General features: G+C 37.3%; 1 protein-coding gene across 15 annotated transcripts in view; it reads left to right on the top strand.

The window, feature by feature from the left end:
• LOC138818218 (protein PRRC2C) overlaps window positions 1-24505 on the top strand; it is a 75562-nt gene that overhangs the window by 12208 nt on the left and 38849 nt on the right. For 10 of the 15 annotated variants that reach the window (XM_070009206.1, XM_070009215.1, XM_070009218.1 and 7 more), the window contains exons 2-15: window positions 6414-6580; window positions 7144-7321; window positions 8584-8693; window positions 9913-10038; window positions 11012-11226; window positions 13659-13741; window positions 15071-15204; window positions 15281-15368; window positions 16485-16629; window positions 18101-18154; window positions 18511-19108; window positions 21882-22051; window positions 22324-22588; window positions 24017-24227. In XM_070009206.1, coding sequence (XP_069865307.1) covers window positions 6469-6580; window positions 7144-7321; window positions 8584-8693; window positions 9913-10038; window positions 11012-11226; window positions 13659-13741; window positions 15071-15204; window positions 15281-15368; window positions 16485-16629; window positions 18101-18154; window positions 18511-19108; window positions 21882-22051; window positions 22324-22588; window positions 24017-24227 — 2489 coding nt within the window. In that variant the 5' untranslated portion in view covers window positions 6414-6468. The remainder of the gene's footprint in view (window positions 1-6413; window positions 6581-7143; window positions 7322-8583; window positions 8694-9912; window positions 10039-11011; window positions 11227-13658; window positions 13742-15070; window positions 15205-15280; window positions 15369-16484; window positions 16630-18100; window positions 18155-18510; window positions 19109-21881; window positions 22052-22323; window positions 22589-24016; window positions 24228-24505) is intronic. The other 5 variants (XM_070009219.1, XM_070009214.1, XM_070009211.1 and 2 more) reach the window with 2 other exon arrangements.

Below are 24505 nucleotides of genomic sequence, written 5' to 3'. Positions count from 1 at the left end.
AACTGAAAGTAAATGCAATATTTAAAAAATTCTGACAATCTATTCTGTTAAGATGTATAAGATCTGTATATTAAAAACTACAAAGCATTAAACCCTAGATAAGTGTATGTATGTCCCCATGTTAAAGGTGTCAAGACTCAAAATTAAACTGAGAATTCCTACAAATTCATCTACAGATTTAAAACAATTACTGGAAGAAAGCTCAGAAGAAAAAATTGTGGTATAAGAGACAGGGCAGGCAGAATTTTAAAAGCTTATTCTAAAATACAGAAAGAAGTGGACAAGGACCTACAGTAGTCTAATAGAATAAAAATTGAGAGTTAACACCTGATTTAAGAGTCAAAGTAGTAAAGTTGTGTGGCACTGGTTGTAAAAATAACAATTAGGCCAATGGAATATAATAGAATCTAAAAATATCTGATTTTTGACAATTAGAAGGAATGCCCTGGGTAAAGAAAGATGGTCTTTCCTATAAATGATATAGGAACCATTAGGTGTGTATAATATAGAAAAAGAAACATGTGTATGTGGTTAGACAGGTTGTGCATAGTGCATGTCTTATTCTATACGTTTTGATCTATTCATCTTTTATGTCTGAATTCAGCCATTACTGAACTTGTTGGACAAGTAGTATGATATGCTTACTTTATTTTGTCGGTCATGGGGCTTGCATTCTGGGCCTTAAGCCACAGTGCCACTTCCTATGATACGCTTATAAAATAACATTCCTGTCCACTAACTATAGTAACTGCAAAAATGCTGGGCATTTTTCAGTGGATTGTTCTTTTTTTTTTTTTTTTTTTTTTTTGGTCGGTCATGGGGTTTGAACTCTGGGCCTGGGTGCTGTCCCTCAGCTCTTCAGCTCAAGGCGAGCACTCTACCACTTGAGCCACAGTGCCACTTCCAGTTTTCTAGTGGTTTTATTGGAGATAAGAGTCTCCCAGATTTTCCTACCCAGGCTGGCTTTGAACCTCCATCCTCAGATCTCAGCCTCCTGAGTAGTTAGGATTACAGGTGTGAACTACCAGTGCCCAACTGGATTGTTCTTTTTTTTATTGTTTTGTGTTTCTTGCTTCTTTGCCTACATGATAATACTTGTTTTTGAAATAGTGTCTTGCTACACAGCCTAGTATTCTTTAAATTTGTTTTGGGACACACCCCCTACCGTTGCTTCTCTGCAAATCTTTACCGTTTTCTTGATGCTTCTAGTAGAGCACTCTTTCTGGTGGCTGCCTTGCTCTCCCTGAACTATCAGCTTCAATTTTTTTCAGCTGAAGGACCTACCAACCTTCAGTTTAATTTCTTTCCTTGTGCCAAGCTTGTAGACCTCCCTTAGACAGTAAATTTAGGCAGCTGGATGGTTCAACCTCATTGTTTCCCAGGTATCAGGAATCCCTGCCCTTTTTTTGCTTCTGTTCAGTTCAGTACCTTAAGCTGTTGGTTCTATACGTGTGTGTGTGTGTGTGTGTGTGTGTGTGTGTGTGTGTGTGTACCTATACAGTTTAGCTTTTGAGTTGTTTCAAAAATGGAGGAAATCTCACTTCTGTTACACATCTTGACTGAACGTATAAGGCTATTAGTGTGGGTCTAAAGAAAGTCTTAGATAGCCATGGTTCTTTGATTCATTCTAGGTATCCAGACAGGAGTCAGGTCTTTCTTTTTAATCTTTAAATAAATTGTACAAAACAAAGTTAAGCCCTAGTATGATACCTCTTCTGAGTTGCTTGGATTCTTTTGATAGTCTTTCCTAGAAGTAGTCTTCATTTTTAAAGAGTTTATTATCATTTTTCACATGTATAGAGTGAAAATTCAGCCTAATTCAGAATTTCTGGGTGTTTCCCAAGCCTTCAAAAAGGAAGACACCAGAAAAGGAAAGAAGGTTAAGTTAAACTTTGGCTGTAAGCTCAAAACACCCACAACTGACTAGCAAGCCATAGTGGGATTGCCTTTCTCAGTTATCCAGTCAGATCCCTTTTTGGGGTACAGTAAGTCATAGTTCCTCTTTATATTTGATGGAACTGTCCCCTTGCTTTGCACCTGTACTGTGATCATGAGCTTTTTGATGTGTTCTTTTTGTGGTATAGTTGGTACTATAGAACTTAAGATTGAGTTTCTCATAACCTTCAAGAAGCATAAATATTCTGTTCTAGTGCTTTGAAAATAGTTGATTCTTTGTGCACTTTTCTTACCTTAGAGAGTGTACCATGTGTGTACTTTGTTTACCTTTTCTTTGAGAAAGAGTGCATTACTGAAAAGTATATATAAACTAGTTTATTCATAGTGAAAGAAGAGACTTTACAGAACTTTGATCTAAAACGCACTACTCATTATAGCATAGGAGCTTTTATTTTGGTTTTTTGTAGAATCATCATTTTGTGACTTTTAGGAATAATAGTATGTTCTTTTTTGGTATATGCAAATTCCTTATTTATAGAAAAGTTTTGGTTTTGCTCTTTTAATTTTTTCATGTGTGTGTGTGTGTGTGTGTGTGTATGTACATGCTGCTTGAAACACTGTGAGATGACCCCTACAGTTAAGCAAATTAACCTCTTGTTAGCCACCATGATTGTCACTTGAAATTTACTCAGCAAATTTGAACAATACAGTACTCGGCTATTACCTGTAACCTTCACATGGTGCACTAGATCTCTGAGTCTGTTCATCTTACGTGAGTGAAAAGTTGTTTGTTGCTTTACAATTCTGTATGCAAGATTGTAGTATTTGTTATGTTCCCTTTGTACATCTGGTTTGTTTCACTTAGCATAATGTCCTATAGGTTCATCCTTGTTGTTGCTAATGTTGTTTTCTTAAGGCTGGAAAATTGTGTGTGTGCGTGCACACATGCATATATGCATGTGTCATGGCCATATACACATCACAATTTCATTCATCCATGAATGGACAACTTAGATTGTTTCCATGCCCTGACTAATGTGAATAAAGCTACCATGAACATGGAAACATATGTCCATGAGGTAATTATTTACATCCTTTTGGGTCCCCAAAGAGGGATTTAGACAGTCATTTACCTGCTATACTGTTGTTATCTGTAATAGCCATACTAAATTACATTGGGACCAACAGTATACAAAGGTTGCCTTGTCTCCATGCTCTTGGCAGACTTTTTCTTTTATAACAACCTTAATTACAAGTGTTTTTTTGCTTTTTTCCTTTGTAGTAAATTTCATTTCCTTCACAATTACCTTTTCACATTTATTGGCTATGGTTATATTTTTTGTCTATTCAAGTATCTTTATTTCTGGGCCCTTTGTTTTATTTCATTAGTCTATTTGCATTATACACTACTGGGATTATAACGATGTTATAATTGGAAAAGAGAGTTTGCTGTCTTAGGCTTTTTCTTTCTTGAAATGAATTTTAGCCTGTCACAGTTGGCAGGCTTGGGTAGGAGACTTTTTTGTGCCCAGGAGTTAAAGCATAGCAACTGGATAACATGCAGATTCCATCATAAACAAAGATGATGACTTTATTTGTATCTTTAATTTCTTTCATCGGTGTTTAATAATGTTCAGTGTACAGATCTTTACAGATCTTTCGTTTCCTTTGTTAAATTTGTTCCTAAGTATTTTGTTAATTTTGCTGCTGTGGGAAATAGAATTGTTTCTTGATTTCAAATAGTACTGGTGAAAAGAAAAGCAGCTGAATTTTTGGGTGCCTTACTGAATTTTTTTGAAATCTTTAGTGTTTTGCATGTTAACTACAAATAGGTAATCTTACGTATTTTTTTTTCTTTTTCTTTTTTTTGTCAGTCCTGGGGCTTGAACTCTGGGCTTGGGCGCTGTCCCTCAGCTTTTCAGCTCAAGACAAGCACTCTACCACTTGAGCCACAGCACCATTTCTGGTTTTCTGGTGGTTTATTGGAAATGAGAGTCTCACGGACTTTCCTGCCCGGGCTGGCTTTGAACCGTGATCCTCAGATCTCAGCCTTCTAAGTAGCTAGGATTACAGGCATGAGCTACCAGCGCCCAGCCAATTTTACTTATTTCTTTGGGGCTTGGATTACTCCCCTCTTTTTTTATCTTTTATTGTTCTTGCTATAGTAATTACAGTTCTTCATTGAATAGAACTGGTGATATGACATACTAATTTATACCACATCTTAGTGGAATTGTTTTGGGTTTTCTATTTGACTCTGTTAGCTTTGGTAATTCTCATTCCGTTGACACTATTTTCTTGTGTATCTATTTTGTTGAGCTTTTTTTATTAAAAGATGAGAGCTTTTTCTGCATTTACTGAGATGATCAATGTATTTAACTTTCTGATATATAACATTGACTGGTTTTGTTTCTCTGTGATAAATCATACTTCATCTTGGGTGGCATATAATCTAGATGTATTGTTGAATTCAGATTTCTGTTGTTGGAGATTTTTGCAAATGTGTTCATAATGGTCTGTAGGTGCCTTTGTCTGGCTTTGGTATCAAGAGGAAAATATCCTCATAAGTTTGGAAGTATACCTGTCCTTTCAATTTAGGGAAGAATTTAAAGGTTGGTATTAATTGGCTCACATTTAATGAGGAAGTTAAGGTTCATTTTATGATTCTCTCCATTCTGTGACAGCTAGAGTTAAAGCAGATAATGTGTAATGCTGTTTAAATTGTGTGATGTTGCTAACCTCGTGTAAGGAAATGGACAAACTAAACATGCTATCTTATTTTGAATTTGACTTATAGTATGAAATTGACTTATAGTACATTTGCTCACTAGTTTTTGTGGTAAGTTATTTGAGATTTAATGTTTATGATTCTTGAGTGTCGGGCACTGGTAATATATTTACGGGTTTTTATGTTTCATCAACTGTTTATATTACCTGTCAATGCTTTAACTACCATTTTCTTCTGCTAGTCAGACTTCATTCTTCACCCTTTGATATGAATAGATGTCCATGTTCTAGATAAAGTCAAAACTACTGGGATTGAAACTAGTACTGCTAACCACTGTAGCAGTAGGTAGAAGAGAAAAAAGATAGGTATAGATTCAAGTGGTCTTATAGATTTGCTCCTAGGAAGTTGTATTGTGATATTGTTGTCTCTTGGGTAAGAGAGAAGGAAAGGTGTGCTGCTCAAGATAGTTGGCTTGAGTAGTGGTGTTCTAAGAGTCTGGTATTGAATGATGTTTAGTTATGAACCGTCGAGTGAGGGTGAAAGAAAGTGCTCGCGTTGACTTTTTCATGATGCATTAGTTCCCTTTTTTTCACCTAGCAAAGTATCTCTTTGAATTTTAGCATATAGTAAATATTTGCTGTCCTTTTTTGTCACTATAATTGTTCTTCCTTTTTCATGCTGTTCGTGAGAGCTTTTCCAATGGGTTAGATTTCTAGGAGTACATCTCTTCAAATCAAATTACCCCTGAAGATAATATTTAATTGAACATGACAGTAAATGCACAATGTGTTATTGTAGGATTTTGTTGTTGAGCTGGAATTTTGAACTAAAGCATGTGCTCACATGTCCTGAGGCTTGAACTCAAGGCCTGGAGTGCTGTCCCTGAGCTTAGCTTTTTTCTTCCCCCGAGGCTAGTACTCTGCCACTTGACACAGCTCCACTTCTAGCTTTTTGGTGGTTAAAAGATAAGTCTCACAGACTTTCTTGCTTAGGCTAGCTTCAAACTGCAGTCCTCAGATCTCAGCCTCCTGAGTAGTTAGGGTCAGCACCCTGATTTCAAGCCTTAGGACAGGCTTTAAAGGGGGAAAATATATATATCTACTCAACATTTAGCACTTGCCTAAATAGTATGCACAAGAGTCCCTAAGTTTTAGGGCATGAAAAAACCTTGTTCTCTGACATGTTTATACTTTATATGATTTTTTTAAATGTATATGTGGAATTTACACTAACTTTGATTGTTCTGCTTCTATTGTCAGTGTCTTTCTTAGTAGTTTCTGTGGTTGAATTAGCCACTTAATTCAACCGTAACTTCCAGAACAAATGTTTAGGTTGTAGGAATAGTATAAACTGTCTTTCTCCTACTTATTAATAGGCTAGTTTTAGGTTGGTATGCATCTCCCAAAATTAGGATACATTTTGGGGAATGATAAAAGTTTAATTATATGGATTCTGTATATGTACGTAGGCTGGTGGTGCCAGTCATTTACAAGCCTTATAAGTTATATTCATCTTTACTAAGTAGACAATCTCTACAAATTCTTTATATTTGAAACATGCAGTATTCTCTGTAATGCCATTAAGTGAATATAAACCATAGATAATACATTCAAGTGTTTATTTTGATTAACTTCAGCACATAGTAAAATGGTTGGTAAAATATTGATGTTAAATTACTGCAAATAGATAACTTCATTTCTCATTTAAAGAATTGTTAATATATGAGTATACTGTTTTTAGGCAGCTAATTCTAAAATATTTCTTCTTTTTTTTCATGTACATATTAAAGACTGATTTTAAGGGGTGTGACCAGGAGGTTTTGGACTAGATGAGTTTCCACCGAAATGTCGGAGAAGTCAGGCCAGAGCACAAAAGCAAAGGATGGGAAAAAGTATGCAACACTCAGTTTATTTAATACTTACAAGGGAAAATCATTAGAAACTCAGAAAACTACAGGTGAGTAAAATGAAGTGCCATTTAATATTTTCTGTGCTTTTGTTTTCTAAGTTTAATTCAACCTTACATTGGCCTTTTTATGAAGGCATTCAGTTTTCAAGATACACAAATTAAATATGCTAAAATTGAAAATTCATACCTCTGAACTTTACTTAAATGTTTTCGCTTTGAATTATGTCACAGGTTTGTAAGCTGAGTCTTACAAATCCTTTTCTTAGTATTAAGAATAATCAAGCGGGCACCAGTGGCTCACGCCTGTAATCCTTGCTACTCTGGAGTCTGAGATCTGAGGATCGCGGTTCAAAGCCAGCCCAGGCAAGAAAATCCGTGAGACTCTTATCTCCAAAAAACCACTAGAAAACTGGAAGTGGTGCTGTGGCTTAAGCGGTAGAGCACTCGCCTTGAGCTGAAGAGCGCAAGGACAGCCCCCAAGCCCAGAGTTCAAGCCCCTTGATCAACCAAAAAAAAAAAAAAATTCAAAGAGTCTGTTAATTCTTATTGTTCTATATGATTGGAAGAATAAAATAGGTCTTCTAAGAAAGTTGATGTTACTGATCTTTTAGTTGCAGCTCGACATGGGTTACAGAGTCTTGGAAAAGTTGGAATTTCGCGGCGTATGCCTCCACCAGCTAACCTCCCAAGCCTCAAAGCAGAAAACAAAGGCAATGATCCTAATGTAAACATTGTGCCTAAAGATGGCACCGGATGGGCATCAAAACAAGAGCAACATGAAGAAGAAAAGTAAGTCAGAATTACTAAGGAGTGAAACCCTACTCCTTTCTTTGTGGAGAACTTAGGCTTCCTACTGGGCGCTAAATAATACACTGCTTATCTTACATATTCAAAACTCTTTAAAGTCTTGATTGCATAGTAGCTTTTGGTTAATTTTCCCTTTGGTCTAGTAGTAATATCTATTTGTCATAGTAGAACAGATAATAGAGTTGCTAATGAACTTTGCCTATATCAGTCTCTCCTTTCTCATCAAATCAGATGATTTGATGCCTGGTTCTTTTTCTAATATGAAACAATTCTGTCACCCTAATTTCATTGATGCTAAAGATTTTGCCTGCTTAGTTCACTGTGTATCTTTAGCGTTGACATTGTACATGAAGCATTAAAATACTCTTTATTGAATAAAGAGCAAGAAAGCAGAAATCAGTTTTGTAGTGTCTCTCAATCATGATTCATTCAGGTATTTGCTCTTTGTCAAGCATTGTGTAGGACTTTTAACTGACCCAGCTAAATAGCAGTAATTTTACTTAAAAAGAAGTCAGCTGTTGAATACTTGATTGGGTTTGAGGGCTTATATCTATTATCAAATTCCTGCCCTACTTATATAGAGCTTGAAATAGTGAATTTGATCACTTGTTAGTGATCAAATTTGTAGACTATTGTGCTCTGAATTTTAGTTATAATAAAATTACTTTATAGTAACAAGTCAATTGTAGGTCCTAAGTGTACTAGAAATGTATTGACATTTGCATCTCTTAACTACTTTTTTACTTTTAAGCATTACCACAGCACAAGGATTGTGTAAAACAAGATTGTGTAGACCATTTTAAGTGTCTTTTTCTCATGGGAATGGATCAGGCAGGTTGCTGTTACCTGTTTGAATTACAGTATAAGTGCAGTGGTGAACCTGTTGACTGCCAAGTGGAGAGCTTGCCTAGCCTTAGCCTGGCTCATTGTACAGATTGTATGTATTTACGTATATATTTAAATTTCTGCTTACCAGTGTTTGCTTCAAAACATTGTGTTGCTGTGGCTATTTCTAATAATAAGCCAGCATTGGGAAGCAAAGCTGTCATTTTTACCATTGTGCAATGATAGAGATAAGTAAGAACAAAAACAGCTACGATTTTAAAGGGATGTTGCAGAGAGAAACCATCTGAGTGGATCTGTAGCTCCGACACCTAGCACGCAGATGTACCTTACATGTAATACTGATTTTATTTTACTTAAATATGTAATGTCTGAAATAATGGATTCACATTTTTTTAAAGAGCACCAGAAGTGTCACCAGCACAGCCAAAACCTGGGGTAACAGCTCCCCCAGAAGTAGCTCCTGCTCCCAAATCATGGGCCAGTAACAAGCAAGGTGGGCAAGGAGATGGTAAGTGGCCATTAGCTGGGGAATATGGTCAGGTCTGATAGTTACTGAACAGCCATGCAGAAGATTAGGTGTGAAAAGCATTGTCAACAGATCTATTCAGATCTTTTTTTAAAAAATTATCTTTAGTTGTATAAAGGGATTTCACTTCAACATTCAGATTATTAAAATGGACCCTTTAAAAATCTGAGGTAATTAAATTTTTTTTAAGAGGCATGCATGATCCAGTGATACTGCTTAAAAAGGGAGTCTTTAAAGGTCTTTCTTCATCCCTATGCAGCAAGAGAAAGTCTGTACTGTCAATATTTTGAAACATACATATTTGTAGCCATACATTGTACTGATTACTCAAAACTCATTTCTGTCTGTTTCAAATACTTTGTCATGAGAGGAAGAGCTAATAGTGAACACACTTGCCTCCAAGCAATTGTGGACTTGCAAAACAGAAACTCAGTAAAGTAGAATTCTGTGAAAGAGCAAGTCTAAGCACTAAGCTAGTAAAATTAGCAATATAAAGACATATAAAAACCAGTACATAAGTGGGGGTGAATAGTTAATAGTGAAGTACAAGTAGTTACTCAGTGGTAGGTTAAAGACATTTCCAACTGCCAGTACAAGGCTGTTTTCAGTAATAACAATTTAATTGTTACTGTTTTCTATTTGTTTCCTTTTTGTTGTTTTTTTCTCAGTCCTGGGACCTATGAACTGTCCCTGGGCTCCTTTTGCTCAAGGCTAGCACTGCCATTTGAGCCATAGCACCACTCCAAGCTTTTCTGTGATTAATTGGAGTCTTAAAGACTTTCTTGCCTAGGCTGGCTTTGAACAACAATTCTCAGATATCAAGCTCCTGAGTAGCTAGGATTGCAGGCATGAGAGCCACTGTTGCTCAGTTGGTTCAATTTTAATAAAGGAATTGGTTTTGGCTTGTGCTGTATTGTCAGAGAGTCATAATAAAAGAGGAAAAGGGCAGAATTCTACTTACATGGCAGATCTTCATGAATGAGTCCTTTAGGATATACCTGGCAGGCTCTTTAGGTTTTTATCTCTTCATGGCTGTTCAATAACTTTGCAAAAGATTTGAGGAGATAAATTTTTTATGGATATGAACAGTATTGAAATAAGGAATAATTTATAAGAAAGATGAAAGAAACTATCCTGGGAGGGCTGTTTGAACTACTATTAGTATAAAAGTTATCTTTAATGTGTTTTTTAACAAATCTAGGTATCCAGGTGAATAGCCAGTTTCAGCAGGAATTTCCTAGCCTGCAAGCAGCTGGAGACCAAGAAAAAAAAGAAAAGGAAGCAAATGATGACAACTATGGACCTGGACCCAGTTTACGACCACCAAGTAAGCGTATGCTTTCTACCTACCTATGAAAACTGCACAACAAAATCGTACTGTTTTATCTTGGATGTACTTTCTAAATGTTCTTGGATTATGTGACCTGCCTAGTGTGAAAACACAGACTACCACTGTACTATTGTTATTTTTTTTTGCTGCATGAAACATTTTGTGATACATTTTTCCTATTGCATCTTGGGATCATGAATTCAAGAGCAATTTATGGGTTATGGCTAATGGATTCTTACAGGCCACAATAAAGCTGGGAGCTAAAGCTGTCTTGGATTGGGGTGTACTTCCTGGATCCCTTGCACAGCTTTTGGCTGAGGCTGTTCACAACACAGCTTCCTTAAAATATGTGAAGAGAAACAGGCTTTCTGAACCCCAAAAGAACCCCCCACTGTTTTTGAAAGGGACACACACTGTTACTTCCGCTGTAATTCTGCAGGTTTGCAGACCGACCCTGGTCTACTGTGAGGAGGCCACACAGAGTAAGTGTGAGGTAGAGGCCGGTTAAGCCATCGAGGAGGAGGCTGGCCACCATATGGGGTCTCTTGGCTTAATACCACATAGTGATTGTACTTGGTTAAGCCAGAGGTTACTAAATTTGGGCACCTGGGCACATGGTGATTAGCAGAACTGAATGAAATAGATGAGAGCACTGCCACCACTGGTGGGTGAGAAATTCTCACCTCTTCCTTAGAAAGCTCAGCTGACCCCGTCACACAGGTCAGATGAGAACCGTGATTTTAGGATGCACGGTCATAGATTGGAATGTGGAGTGCACTGAGTTTTAGTCTCTGTTTTGGAAGACACTACTCTAGACTACCTAAATATTAGCCTTAGTAGAGTTCATTAAATAACTAGCCCTCCTCCTTCACTGTACTGCTTTGCTTATTTTCTTGAAATGTGCTTAAGTTGCTTTCAGTGTTCATGTTCAAATATTTCCTTAGTCCTTTTTTTTTTCTTTCCACACCAGATGTTGCTTGTTGGAGAGATGGTGGTAAGTCTGCCGGCCCATCTGACCAGGATGAAAAGCTTCTTAACCAGGATGAAAACCCAGCTATATCATCAGAACAAAATGACATCCTCAAGGTTGTGGAAAAGAGAATAGCTTGCGGTCCTCCCCAGGCCAAACTCAATGGGCAGCAGCCTGCCCTTGCTTCCCAGTACAGAGCTATGATGCCTCCTTACGTAAGTATGTTAGTCTATGGTATTAGGAGAGAATTGGAATGGGGATAGGTTTAAGGCTATCTAACTGAAAATTAACATTTAAAAAAATAGTAAGCATAGTAAAAAATTGCACGTGTATATCAACTGAAATCACAGGTTGTTTCACTTCATATTACATTGAACATTTCTTCAAAACGTAATTGATCCCGCATGTATAGACTATTTTAGGACTTAATAAAACAGCATGTAGCACAAATGTTTATTTTTGAAAAGTTTTATGGTTAGTAGAGTTTTAGTACAATTATTTTTGAATTACATATTTTAGATAATGAGTGTAAAACATTTCTCTGAGAAGAAATCTTGCAGGACTAACATTGCCAAAGGGATGTGTTTTATGGCACAAAAAAGAGCCAAGAGTATTTGCTTTAATTTGAACGTTGGGTTTTGTTTTGTCAATGTGCATGTGTTTGTTTTCAGTGTATTGCTATATAGCCCAGGGTAGCTAGCCTTGAACTTAGAACCCTTATACCTCAGCTTCCTGAGTGCTGTGTGTGTGCTGCTACGCCTGTATAAATTTTTAAGATCATCGTTAGTTGTACAAAAGGGTTTCAATTCAGCATGCCAGTTTATAAGTACAGTGTATCTTGATCAATGTCAATCCTTTTAATTGCTTCCCCACCCACCCCTCATACTAAACAAAGTTTAAACAGCTACAAAAAGAGTGAATTTTCCTTCCATCATTTTAGACTACTAAAAAAAAAAAGATGTGTTATTTTGTCGCTACCGCCTCGGCCGGTAATGACGACGCGACACCGGACTCTTCTCTCCGCAGTTTATTCAGGACCTTTTAGTAATCTTCTGACCCCAACCCCGGGGAGAATTCCCCACAGCCTTAAATACCCGCTGGGTAGCCAACCCTGATACGCCACGTGGGAACCGCCAATAGGTTCAGGTGCACAGAAGCAAGCCAGATTCTTTGCCTTAGCCATATCAGGAGTTGTTTACCACGAGAGCACTCGCCATCGGGAAGGCGGAGGGCGGAAGCCGGCGCCATCTTCCAGGTGCGGCCTCTCGCAGCTCTCTACATTATTTCATCTACTAGTAGTTTGCATTGTATTTTTAAAGGTTTTTCAGGGACAAATACATAATATTAACACATCTATAAAGCAAATAATTCCTCACCATCAGATTTGAAACTTTTTGTACTGCAAGAGGAAAGACATTAGAACTAAAAAGTTCCTGCACAGCTAAGGATGTAGTTCCCAACCAGTTGGGAAAGGATCTTTATCAGCAATGCATCAGACAAAGGCCTAATATTTAATATATACAAGGCGCTCAAGAAATTAACCCCTCCCAGACTTAATAAACCAATCACAAATGGACAAGGGAGCTAAGGAGAGACTGCTCAGAAGAAGGTGTAAGAATGGCAAAGAAACACCTGAGCAAATGCTCATCCCTGGCCATAAAGGAAATGCAAATCAGAACAACCCTGAGATGCTGTCTCATCCAAGTAAGATTGGACAACATTGTGAATTCAGACAACAACAAATGCTGGCGGGGATGTGGGGGGAAGGGAACCCAGGGAACCCTGCTGCTGGTGAGAATGTAAACTAGTACAACCACTCTACCCTGAGCATCACGAGCCAGGATATGATAAGGACACCTGCACATCCATGTTAACTGCTGTACTATTCACAACATCCAAGATATGGAAACAGCTCAGCTGCCCCCCACAAGAGAGTGGATCAGAAAAATGTGCTTGTACATAATGGAATTTTATACAGCCATTAGAAAGAATAGAATAAGGTCATTTGCAGGGAAATGGGTAGAACTAGAACAAATCATGTTTGATGAGGTAAGCCAATACCAAAGAGATACAGCACGTAATTTTTTTATATTTATGTAAAATAATATGTATACTGAAACAGACTCATGGAAACAAAAGACTTTGTTTTTTCTTTGTCTGATGATTCTGTATTCTTTACCTTATATATGGTGTATTTACATGTATATCTATGGGAGCAGGTGAGGATTAGCATAGAACTCAAAAAAGGGTGAAAAAAGTGGCAATGGAAAGTACTGGACATTGATGAAAGTGAACTGTACAGCTCAAGGGAGAAGAAGGGAGAGAATAGGGGAACAGATGACACTGCAAAGGAAGTGTACTTTCTACTTGACCCATTCAACCCCTCTGTACATCACCTCTATAATAACAGTAAGTTTTTAAAAGAAAATATGTAAGGACAGATAAAATGGCTCAAGCCTAAAACCCTAGTACTTAGGAGGCCGTGGTCCTGTAAATGGCTTGGTTTGGGGTGGGAGGTTGTCTATACCTAGTAAATAAAATATGGAATTAGTGATAAAAAATAGTATTAATGTTATGATTTTACACCTAGTCAAATTGAAAATATTTGGCAAGTAAGTGATAAAATGTATTTTTTTTCTTCATTCAGATGTTTCAGCAGTACCCAAGAATGGCATATCCTCCTCTCCATGGTCCCATGCGTTTCCCACCCTCTTTATCTGAAACAAACAAGTAAGACTATGAAAAGAAAACAGCAGATGTCTAGAAGAGTCACATGTGCTCATGAAACTTTCTGAATGCTGTATGGATTGAGGATTTATTTTGTGTTCTCATGAGTATAGTTGCTGTTCATACCTTACAGTGATAAAGCCTCAATGTTTAAGAAGTGGAATTGTTAAAGAACTTTGTTGTCAGGCACTAGTAGTGGCTTAAGCCTGTAATCCCCAGGTACTTGAGAGGCCGAGGTTGTTTAGACCGAGTTCCAGACCTACCTAGGCCAGGAGAAGAAAAGCTCATTGGACACCTTCTCAAGGAAGAGATGCAGTGTGGCAAGAGCCTGCTGTCTTAGCTTCCAAGCCTATCATAGGTGGATTGTGTCCAGAACAGGAAGAGAGGCCCTATTTCAGAAATCACAGATTAAAAACTCAGGGCTGGAGGTGTGGCTCTATGATAAGAATGCATGTCTAGCAAGTATTAGGACCAGAGTGCAAAACCCAAGTATTGTAAAAAATAATAATAATTCTGCCTAAAATTGACAACACATTTTTTTCTCCCTTTTACTTTCCATGATATTAATCCCTGTTCCCTTTCCCTCTTCTTCCTTCCCTCCCTCCCTTTCTCCTGAGCTTATTTTGGTGGTGTGGAGGTAGTATTTAACAGGATGTGGTTTGAGCTCAGCTGACACTCATTTGAACCACGCTTCCATCCCTGGTTGTGTCTGGTTAGTTATTTTTAGGGATAATAGTCCTACCTAGGCTGGCTTTGAACTTTGATTATCTAGATCTCAGTCTCTTAGAATTACAGGCATGAGCACCAATACCCTCCTTGAACATTTTTTTCTTTTTCTTTTTTTTTTTCTTTTTGCTAGGCCTGGAGCTTTAATTCCGGGCCAGGGCACTGTTCCTGAGCTATTATTCTTTTTGTTCTTGTTTTTGCTTAAGGCTGTTGCTCTACCACTTAAGCCACAGTCAGTCCCATTTCTGGCTTTTTGGTGATTAGTTGGAAACAAGATGCCTAGGCTGGCTTTGAACCTCAGTCCTTAGAGTAGACAGGATTACAATTAACTGAGCCACCGGTGCCCTGTGTTGAAAATTTCCTTAATATGGTAGTTTTCTTTATTACGGTTTTATATTTTGAAATTTAGTTTAATGTTAGCCTTTACCATATTTCATATTTGAGTCTATAAGAGTTTTTAAAACTTTCCAGCTATTATAACAATTGTGCATTATTACATTTGTGTGCCAATACTAATTAAACACTAATTTCCTATCTTAAACGTGCACCTAGTTTTGTATCATTAAAACTTGACCTTTTTCCACCATGCCCTCTCTCATTCATTAGAGGACCTCGAGGAAGGGGCCCTCCCCCTTCATGGGCCTCGGAGCCTGAGCGCCCATCCATCCTCAGTGCATCAGAACTGAAGGAACTTGATAAGTTTGATAACCTAGATGCTGAAGCTGATGAAGGTTGGGCAGGTAAGATGCAAAATTAGTTAAGTGTTTGAGGTTGTTTACTTTAAGCAGTCTGTCTGAGTTTGCCTTGATTTGACAGGTGCTCAGATGGAAGTAGATTACACAGAACAGCTGAATTTCAGTGATGATGATGAACAAGGAAGTAGCAGTCCTAAAGAGATCAGCAGGTAACTTGTGATATTTTCTACTAGTACCAATTTGAAGTTCACAGAAGAACAACTTCTGAGTTGTTTTTCAAGGAGTTTTTACGGCACTTAGGAAAGTAATAACTCATATTGTGCAGCTAACGAAATAATTGAGGTGGAATTTGCATAGGAAGGGACAGTTTATAAAGGATATTTGGGTGCTTGACATTTGACTAGAGATGTTTTGATATAAGGTATCAGGGACCATTTTAGATTTTTACTTGGATGACCCCGTATTTGAAAAACTGGAAAAAAATTCCTTGGGTTTACATAGCTGCTTCAAACTTCTTGATTTTTTTTATTTAAACATTCAAACTGACTACTGGATAGACACATAACATTGTTACAAAACAATTGCAGAGCATAATAGTGCTCTGTAAAAGTCTTTCCTTGATTTTATTAAACTTAGCATTAGGGTGTTAGAGGAGCTTTGTATTTTCTGCCTTTTTAAAAAAAATAAAAAGAATAAAAAATATGGGTTATGTATCATAAAGGTTGGGAGTTAGATTTTTTTTGTTTTTTTGTGTGTTTTGTTTTTATTGCCAACCCTGGGGCTTGAATTCTGGGCCTGGGTATTACCCCCAAGCTTCTTTTTGCTCAAGGCTAATGCTCTACCACTAGAGCTATAGCACTACTTACGGCTTGTTCAGAGTAGTTTATTAGGGATAAGAGTTTCGTGGACTTTACTGCTTGGGGCTGACTTCAAACAGCAATCCTCAGATGTCAGCCTCCTGAATTGCTAGAATTAACAGGTGTGAGCCACTGGCACCCAGCAAGTTGAGCTTTTAAACTATTCAAGGAGTTTATACTGGTATAGTTACTCAGATATGGCATTGTGATTTGTTCAGATTTATAAAAACTATAATTTGGTTTATGTTTTCTCACTAAATCAATAAATTGAAATGCAGTTAATATTAAATGATGGGCTTATATTCTTTTGTAGCAGGTTTGAGTAATGTCACTAAGCCATACTCAGCTCATTCTTTTGATATATTTTTGCCCCCAGAGCCATACAGAAACTGTTGTTTTTCCTAGAAAAATCATATTTGCTTATATCATCCTTCACTTTCTTATTTCTTATATTTTTTCATTTTTCAGTGAAGATCAAACTTCAAAAGTCTCTGAAAATACTGAAAACCAGAAAGAAGCAGAAGAAGTTCGCAATACTAAATCACCTTCCCAGACACCTGCTCAACCACCAGTGACAAAAGGACCCTATGCGAAAGGACCTACGTTTAGTCAGGTCTGCTGAGCTCATACAAATCTTTCATCATTACTGATAATGTGGGTGAATTAGTTTTGGGATGGGGACTTTAAAATGGGAACTTCATCTTTTTTGTAAGTTTCCTGGATCTCTGATTTATTACACTAAATAGTGGCTAACATGACCAAGCAAAAGCTAAAGTTTACCTTTTTTTTTTTTTTCCTTCTTCTTAGGTATGTCTAAATGGAAGGATAATACTGTTTTTCTAAAGTAAAAGTAAACATTTATCAATTACTGAATATATTTTACTATCTAGTTGGGTCTATGTATGAGGTGGTATGCTGTCTTTGTAGATAAATAACACCTACTGACAATGCTTGTCAAAGAAAGAAGTCTGGATCATTGTTGGGGAAGTATGGGGAACAAGTATATTTGATTCTATTTATGTTATTGTAAATGTTAATGGGAACTAGAAATGAAGGGTACCTTCAAGAGTTCACTTAACTCTCCTTAAGGAATCACAACATAGTTGGTCTATATTTGTTGAATTTGTGCAGAACAAGTATTTCTCTTTTTGGGAAGCTAAAAGAAGGTAGCTGACAGTCTCAAAGGATAAAGAACAGCTAATAAGCATGAGTATATTTAATGCACTATGATATATAGTAAGGCTGAGTTCACAGTGTGATGTCTTAAAGATTATAAGTTCAGGCAAAGGCTTTGCAAAGACTTAATACTTGAGCCAGTTCTTAAAACAGTAATTGCCCATTAAACAAAAGTAAGAGTGTGGTTTCAAGTTCTAGGAAGAAAAAAGAGGTAAGGAAGTCAAATTTAAGAAATACTGAGCTGGGCACCGGTGGCTCACACCTGTCATCCTAGCTACTCAGGAGACTGAGATCTGAGGATCACGGTTCAAAGCCAGCCCGGGCAGAAAAGTCTGTGAGACTCTTATTTCCAATAACCCACTAGAAAACCAGAAGTGGTGCTGTGGTTCAAGCAGTAGAGCGCTCACCTTGAGCTGAATTGCTGAGGGATAGCACCCAGGCCCAGAGTTCAAGCCCCACAACCAACAAAAAAGAAAAAAAAAATACTGAGTAGTAAGCTATATAAGAACCATTTGTTGGAGCTGAATTATGTAAATGAATGGTATTCAAAGGCATTAAGTTTGGTTAGTATGTGCAAGGGTCTGAGTTCATTCCCAGCAATGTCAAAGAACAAGAGGATGCTGTAAGAAGAGTTTGGATTTTATTCCAAAGGCATTGATGATCATTGAAGAATGAACTAAGGAATCCTATCAAAGGAGGATTTTTCACATACTACTAAAGTTTTTGTCTTATATAACATTAATATAATCAGGAATGAGGGTTTCTTCATGGAAGAATGGAGAACTGCATCTTGAACTTTTTGCAAGTTTAATCAAGTAAATATTCCATATATTATATCTAGGTCTCATAAAGAGAAAAGGATAGATGGATTTTACTGTGTTGTCATTGAAATTCTGTCTTTATAATAGGAACGAGGACCATCTTCACACCTACCACCACCTCCAAAATTGCTTGCACAGCAGGTAAGTTTTTTAGAAGTCTTGTTATGTTATTTATATTATGTTTTAGATAATAGTTTTAAATATACTTTTCTTGATATTTCAGTCTAAACATAGATCTGTCTCCACCCATGTTGATTTCTTCTTGGTGTTAATAGCCCTTCTTTCTCCATCTTTTTAATTTATCTGATTCCTCCGCACTGTTGCATGCTGACCTTCCTAGGCACATGTGCTGCTATCCTGAATATTTTGCACCTACTAAAGTGCTCACACTCCTAAATATCCTCGATCTGTCCATTTTTTCTTCATACTTTTCCATACCTGTGACGCCCAGTAATGGTCAGAATTCCTCATTCTCATCTAAAATCTGAATGTTCTAGCATCCACCTCCAGATCGGCAGCCAGTGTCTGGAAGACCAGGCTCCTTTCCTCCCAAGCAGCAAGTACCTGATGAAGATGAGATATGGAAGCAAAGGCGAAAACAACAGTCAGAAGTTTCTGCAGCAGTGGAGCGTGCTCGTAAACGGCGTGAAGAAGAAGAGCGCAGAATGGAGGAGCAGAGAAAGGCGGCTTGCGCAGAGAAGCTGAAGCGCTTAGATGAGAAGCGTGCCATTGTGCAGAAGCAACCTTCTCCAGAGGAGATGCAGAGGGAAAAAGAACGAGAACGTGAGAAAGAACTTGAAAAAGAACAAGAACAGGAGCGGGAGCGGGAAAAGGAGAGACAGCAGGAAAAGGAGAAAGAGCTAGAGAAAGAGCAGGAAAAACAGAGAGAAATGGAGAAGGAAAGAAAGCAAGAAAAAGAGAAAGAATTAGAACAACTGAGGGAAAAGGAGAAAGAACTACAAAAGATTAAAGAACAGGAAAAGGAGAGTGAATTGAAGACGGAAAGGGAGAAGCTGGAGGAAAAAATTGAACCCAAGGAATCTCCTTTAGAGCCTGTGGCAGAAAAACAAGAAAGTGAAAACAGCTGTAATAAAGGTACTGTTGCTAATTCATTGTTCTAGATTTGTTTGATAGAATTGAAAAAAGGCCTTGTGCAAACTAGACAAATGCTTTACCATTGAATTGTATCCACCCTATCTTGTTCATTCTTACATAAACCTTATAAATGTATAATTAGTTCAATCATGGGTATTTGTATCTTGTTCATATAAACAGGTGACTGTTTTGAGGTACCATTTGTAGTACTAAAAGGATTATAGCCATCTATTCTAATTTTATATATAAATACCGTGTTTCTTGAAATTATGAAATGAGCTTCAGTTTTATTTTGTCTGCAGATATAATTGGTTTCATAGTCTAATGTGGTTTTTTTTTTTCTCTGACATTTACCTTACAAAATTTTATTTACTGACTTTGATTCATACCTTTAAAACTGAACTGGAATAGCCCTTCATAAAAATGCTCCCTTCTCAGCCAGACGCCTGTCATCCTAGCGACTCAGGAGGCTGAGATCTGAGGATCACAGTTCAAAACCAATCCGGGCAGGAAAGTCTGTGAGACTCTTATCTCCAATAAACCACTAGAAAACCAGAAGTGGTGCTGTGGCTCAAGCAGTAGAGCGCTCGCCTTGAGCCAGAGAGATGAGAGACAGTGCCCAGGCTCAGAGTTCAAACTCCATGACTGACAAAATGTTGCATTTTCATAATTAAGTGACTATACCAGTTTAAATTTGGCTTTTTCCTACATTAAATTCACCAGCTTCCAAGCTGTAGCTTATTATGCTATTAAGACTGTAATTTTTAACTTTTAAAAAAATTATTCTTGTTAAAAGTCTTAAGAAAATGAAAATGTAGTACAAAACCATTACTAATTTGTAGTGGAGCTAATTTCTAATGAGTGGCTTGAGATAGAATAAAAATAAAATTTCCGTTACTTGATTTCATTTGTATTTGGAGGGGGCAGTACTGGGGTTTGGACTTAAGGCTTCAGACTTGCTAAGCATTTACTCTGCCACTAAACTAGAGTCTTGAATTTCCCCTTCATCTCCCTCTCTCCTCATCCTCCAGCCTGGTTTGGATTGAAATCCTATTTCCTACCATAAATACAATGATACCCAGCTTTTTTTTTGTTTTGTTTTTGAATAATATTGACTCAGACTGGCCTCAAACTATAATCTTCCATTCTCTACTTCCCAAGTATCTGGGATTATAAGCATGGCTGCTAGTGCCCAACCCATAATATTTTTGGAAATACTTTGATATTAATATTAGCTTATATATTATTTATATGATTAAGTCTATAAATGCATAAGAAAATTGTTCACAACACCAAAAAAAGCAAAATGTAATGTAGCACAACAGAGATTAGTAACATTGTTATACTTGAATGTTCATAAATTCTATAATCATCCTTTAGGAATCTGATTTAATAGTGAGAAGACTGAATTAAAAAATAGGAAAGTAATTGTAAAGCTGCCACTGAATACATGTATTAACATTGATGAGTTTGATTTTTGAATGGTAACAATATCTAAAATCATTTTAATTGTCTCTTTAATAATCTTTATTCATTAGCATTGTACTATCACTTATCTCTGTACTAGGATTTGAGCATAGCATTTGGGGGGGGGGAATGGGTCAGTTGTGGGTCTTGAACTCTGTCTGGGCTTGGGTGCCGTCCCTGAACTCTTCAGCTCAAGGAGAACACTACCACTTGAACCACAGCACCACTTTGGTTTTCTGGTGGTTTATTGGAGATAAAGAGTCTCCCAGACTTTCCTGCCCATGCTGGCTTTGAACTGTTATCCTTCCTGGGTAGTTGGGATTACAGGCATGGTGCCCAGCTAAGATTAGCACTTTTTAGGCAGTTACTCTGTCACTTTAGCTTTGCCTCCAAATGTGTTCTCTCGTTGCAGTTTAAATTTAGCTAGCTTTCCATTGAGGGGCACCTATTCAATTTTTAATTATAGCACCTATATTACTATATATTTTATCATTCACGATAGTAAATATAATACAAAAAAGATAAATGTATTTGATTCTTGACATTTTTACATTGGCAAAAAAAATTTCCTTTTAACATTCATCACTAGTCATCTGAGAAAAGAATTTGTAACATATTTCTGTAATTGTTGATATATGACATTCTCTAGAATTACCACTAATTTTCATTACCATAAAAACCTTAATGTGGAAGTGGCGCTGTAGCTCAAGCGGTAGAGGGCTCGCCTTGAGCTGAAATGCTGAGGGACGGTGCTCAGGCCCAGAGTTCAAGCCCCATGACAGACAAAAACAAAAACCTGTAATGTGTGTGCATATGCATGTGTCTGTGATTCTTTTAGTACATAGTAATTGACTGAGTGAATACTAATTATGAATAATTCTTTTGTTGGAAAGTAGCTAGCTGGCACTGTTGCCTTCATATTTAAGCTCAGTAAGGTGTTTTTTTTAATAGATAATAGTTATTTAATCCAGTAAGTATGTTAATGAATCAATGCGCTCTATTCTTAAGTATTTATAAGCCAGTTTTCATATAGGTCCTACTAAGATTGACATTAAATATTTCCTTGATATTTATGGAAATTAATGGAAAATAGAAACAATATTTGTGCAACAAAGTATTTTGCACTGTGGTCTCTCACAATCAAGTTTTGGGGAAATCTAAGGTTTTAATAACACTATCTTAGGACTTCCAATTTAGAATATAAAGAGATGTTTTGAAGTGTTGTAGATGTTTCTTATTACATTTCCTTGTACTTCAGTCTGGTCATTAATACGTTTGACAGTTCTTTTACCTTTTCCTCATACAGAAGGGGAGCCAGTTTTCACTAGACAAGACAGCAATCGCAGTGAAAAGGAGACCACTCAAGTAGCACACGAATCAGAACCAGAATCGGGGTCTCAACCCCGTCCTGCTGTATTATCTGGTTATTTCAAACAGTTTCAGAAGTCATTACCACCAAGATTCCAAAGGCAGCAGGTAATGATGCAAAAAGGGTTTTAACATGAATATGTGAGATTGTTTCATGGTCTCTGTCTAATTTATAGATACTGTCTTTTGACTTTTCAGAATGATTCTATAGTGTAAGATCAAATTTTGTTACTTGTTCTTTTGGTCTTTTCACCTGGCCAACTTTCATCATTGTCTTTTCCCTCATGGATTCAAAAAAGGCCATTATTTGTGATGTAGTTGATTTTATTGATTCATGACGTGTGACTCGAATCCTAACACATGAGGTCTTGTTCATTCAGGAACAAATGAAGCAGCAGCAATGGCAGCAGCAGCAGCAGCAGCAGCAGCAACAGCAGGGTGTACTTCCACAAACCGTCCCTTCACAGCCGTCGGGTGGTGCTGGTCCTCCGCCACCACACAGACCTCTTTACCAGCCCTTGCAACCTCACCCCCAGCATTTGGCCTCCATGGGTTTTGATCCGAGGTGGCTGATGATGCAGTCCTACATGGATCCTCGGATGATGTCTGGAAGACCTGCTATGGACATACCACCCATTCATCCTGGTCAGTCCGGACTGCCAAACCTTCCTTGCGGTTTGTTTCCCTCCCCCCTCATTTAGTCTCAATTTTAGAGTTGTAATCTAATAAGAGTTTAAATAGGAACTCTAGGTTTTCATAATATAAATCTCAGCCCAGAAAAACACACACACACACAAACAATCCAGGTAACTTACATCAACTGTGTGGCAAAACCAAAATATTTCCTTTTGTTTTATGAATATTCTTTAAATTTTTAAATGACAGTTATTCCATGTCTTCTAAATGCCTGCCGTTGGTTAAAATGGTTTTATTTTAAATCTCTTTCTCTCAGTGGTGCTGAGATTTGAGCTCTGAGACATTTCTTTAGTAATTCATTATTTAAATGTTACCTATTTTTACAGGGGAGGGAGAGCCGTCAGTTCCCAGCTTTATACCATCTTTTTAAATCCTTGTATTGTTTACTATTCTAACACTGAATTTATTTGTGTTAGTCAAAATAATTAGTGCCTTTATGAAATCCATTAGAATAAATCCAAATCATCAATTATCAAAATGATACTGAGGAAAACAAAGTGTCATAAGAAGCTGATCAGTAATCACAACTTGAACCAGCACAAGATGACTCACATGTAATCCTAGCACTCTGGGAGATGAAGCAGGAGTTTGTGGCCAGACTAGGTTACATAGCAAGACACTGTTTTTGCTCCCATCCCCACCACAGTCCTCCTAAAAAAGAATTTGCTATAGCAAATAGTTTTCTCTGGAAAATTATCCTGTTGCTATAATTCTGATGTTTTGTATTAACATGCTTACAATTACAGTGTGTGGATTTTATCTGTTGTTGTTTTTTGTTTGTTTTGTTTTTTTGTTTTGTTTTTTGTTTTTTTTTATGCTACGGAGGAATTGAACCCAGGGCTTCATGCATGCTAGGCCAACACTCTACCACTAAGCACATTCCCAGCCCATTAGTATCTGTTTTTATGCCTATTCCCCCCCTTGGAAGTAGACTGTTATTTTGGTTTCAGTATTTTCAGAGCAATAGCAAAATCAAATTCCCGTAACAGTTTGTTGTTTTGTTTTTGGTGTCAGTCCTGGGGCTTGACCTCAGAGTCTAGGCTCTGTCCCTGAGCCTTTATGCTCAAGACTACCACTTAAGCCACAGCTCCACTTCAAGCTTTTTGCTGGTTGAGACAAGAGTCTCAGGGACTGTCCTGCACAAGCTTGCTTTGAACTGTGATCCTCACATCTTGGCCTCCTGAGTCACTCTAGAATTATAGGCATGAGTTTCTGATTCCTAGCCCAGAACAGCTTTTATATAATTTCTCAACAACCTTCAGTATTACTCAAAATAACAACAACAAAAAAAAAACCTAAAAAAAAAAATTCCAAGTAATTAATGATGCATGTTTTGTCTTCAATTCTGATTTATCTCTCTGTAAACCTGTGTTACAGGAATGATTCCTACTAAGCCATTAATGAGAAGAGACCAGATAGAAGGATCACCAAACAGTTCTGAATCATTTGAACATATAGCTCGATCTGCAAGAGATCATGCAATTTCCCTTTCTGAGCCTCGTATGATGTGGGGGTCAGAACCCTATCCTCACACTGAGCCTCAGCCTGCAACTACTCCAAAGGCTCCTGAAGAACCTGAAGATCCAAGGTTACAAATTATTGAGATTATTAAAGAAAATCATATTAGTGGACTAAATGGAATATTGTGGCTAAAAGGAAAGCTGTGCTGTCCTAAAAGATTATTCTGAGCCATACCATTTAGTTTCTTCGTTTTGTCTTTGGGCATATTTTCTTCATTCCTTCCTCTGTCCTTTTTAAAATTTCAGATGAAACCTTTTTTTATTAATTAGATCGGGAAATTTAGCATTAAATGTTCAGACCAAACTGAAACATACTGTAGATTATGTATAAAGAAGTTTATTTGTA

Source organism: Dipodomys merriami, unplaced genomic scaffold, assembly GCF_024711535.1.
Source record: "Dipodomys merriami isolate MVZ:Mamm:240054 unplaced genomic scaffold, mDipMer1.0.p SCAF_72, whole genome shotgun sequence".
NCBI classification, from domain to species: Eukaryota; Metazoa; Chordata; class Mammalia; order Rodentia; family Heteromyidae; genus Dipodomys; species Dipodomys merriami.
The sequence above is the reverse complement of the archived record's forward strand: the minus strand, read 5'-3'. Positions and strand labels throughout refer to the sequence as shown.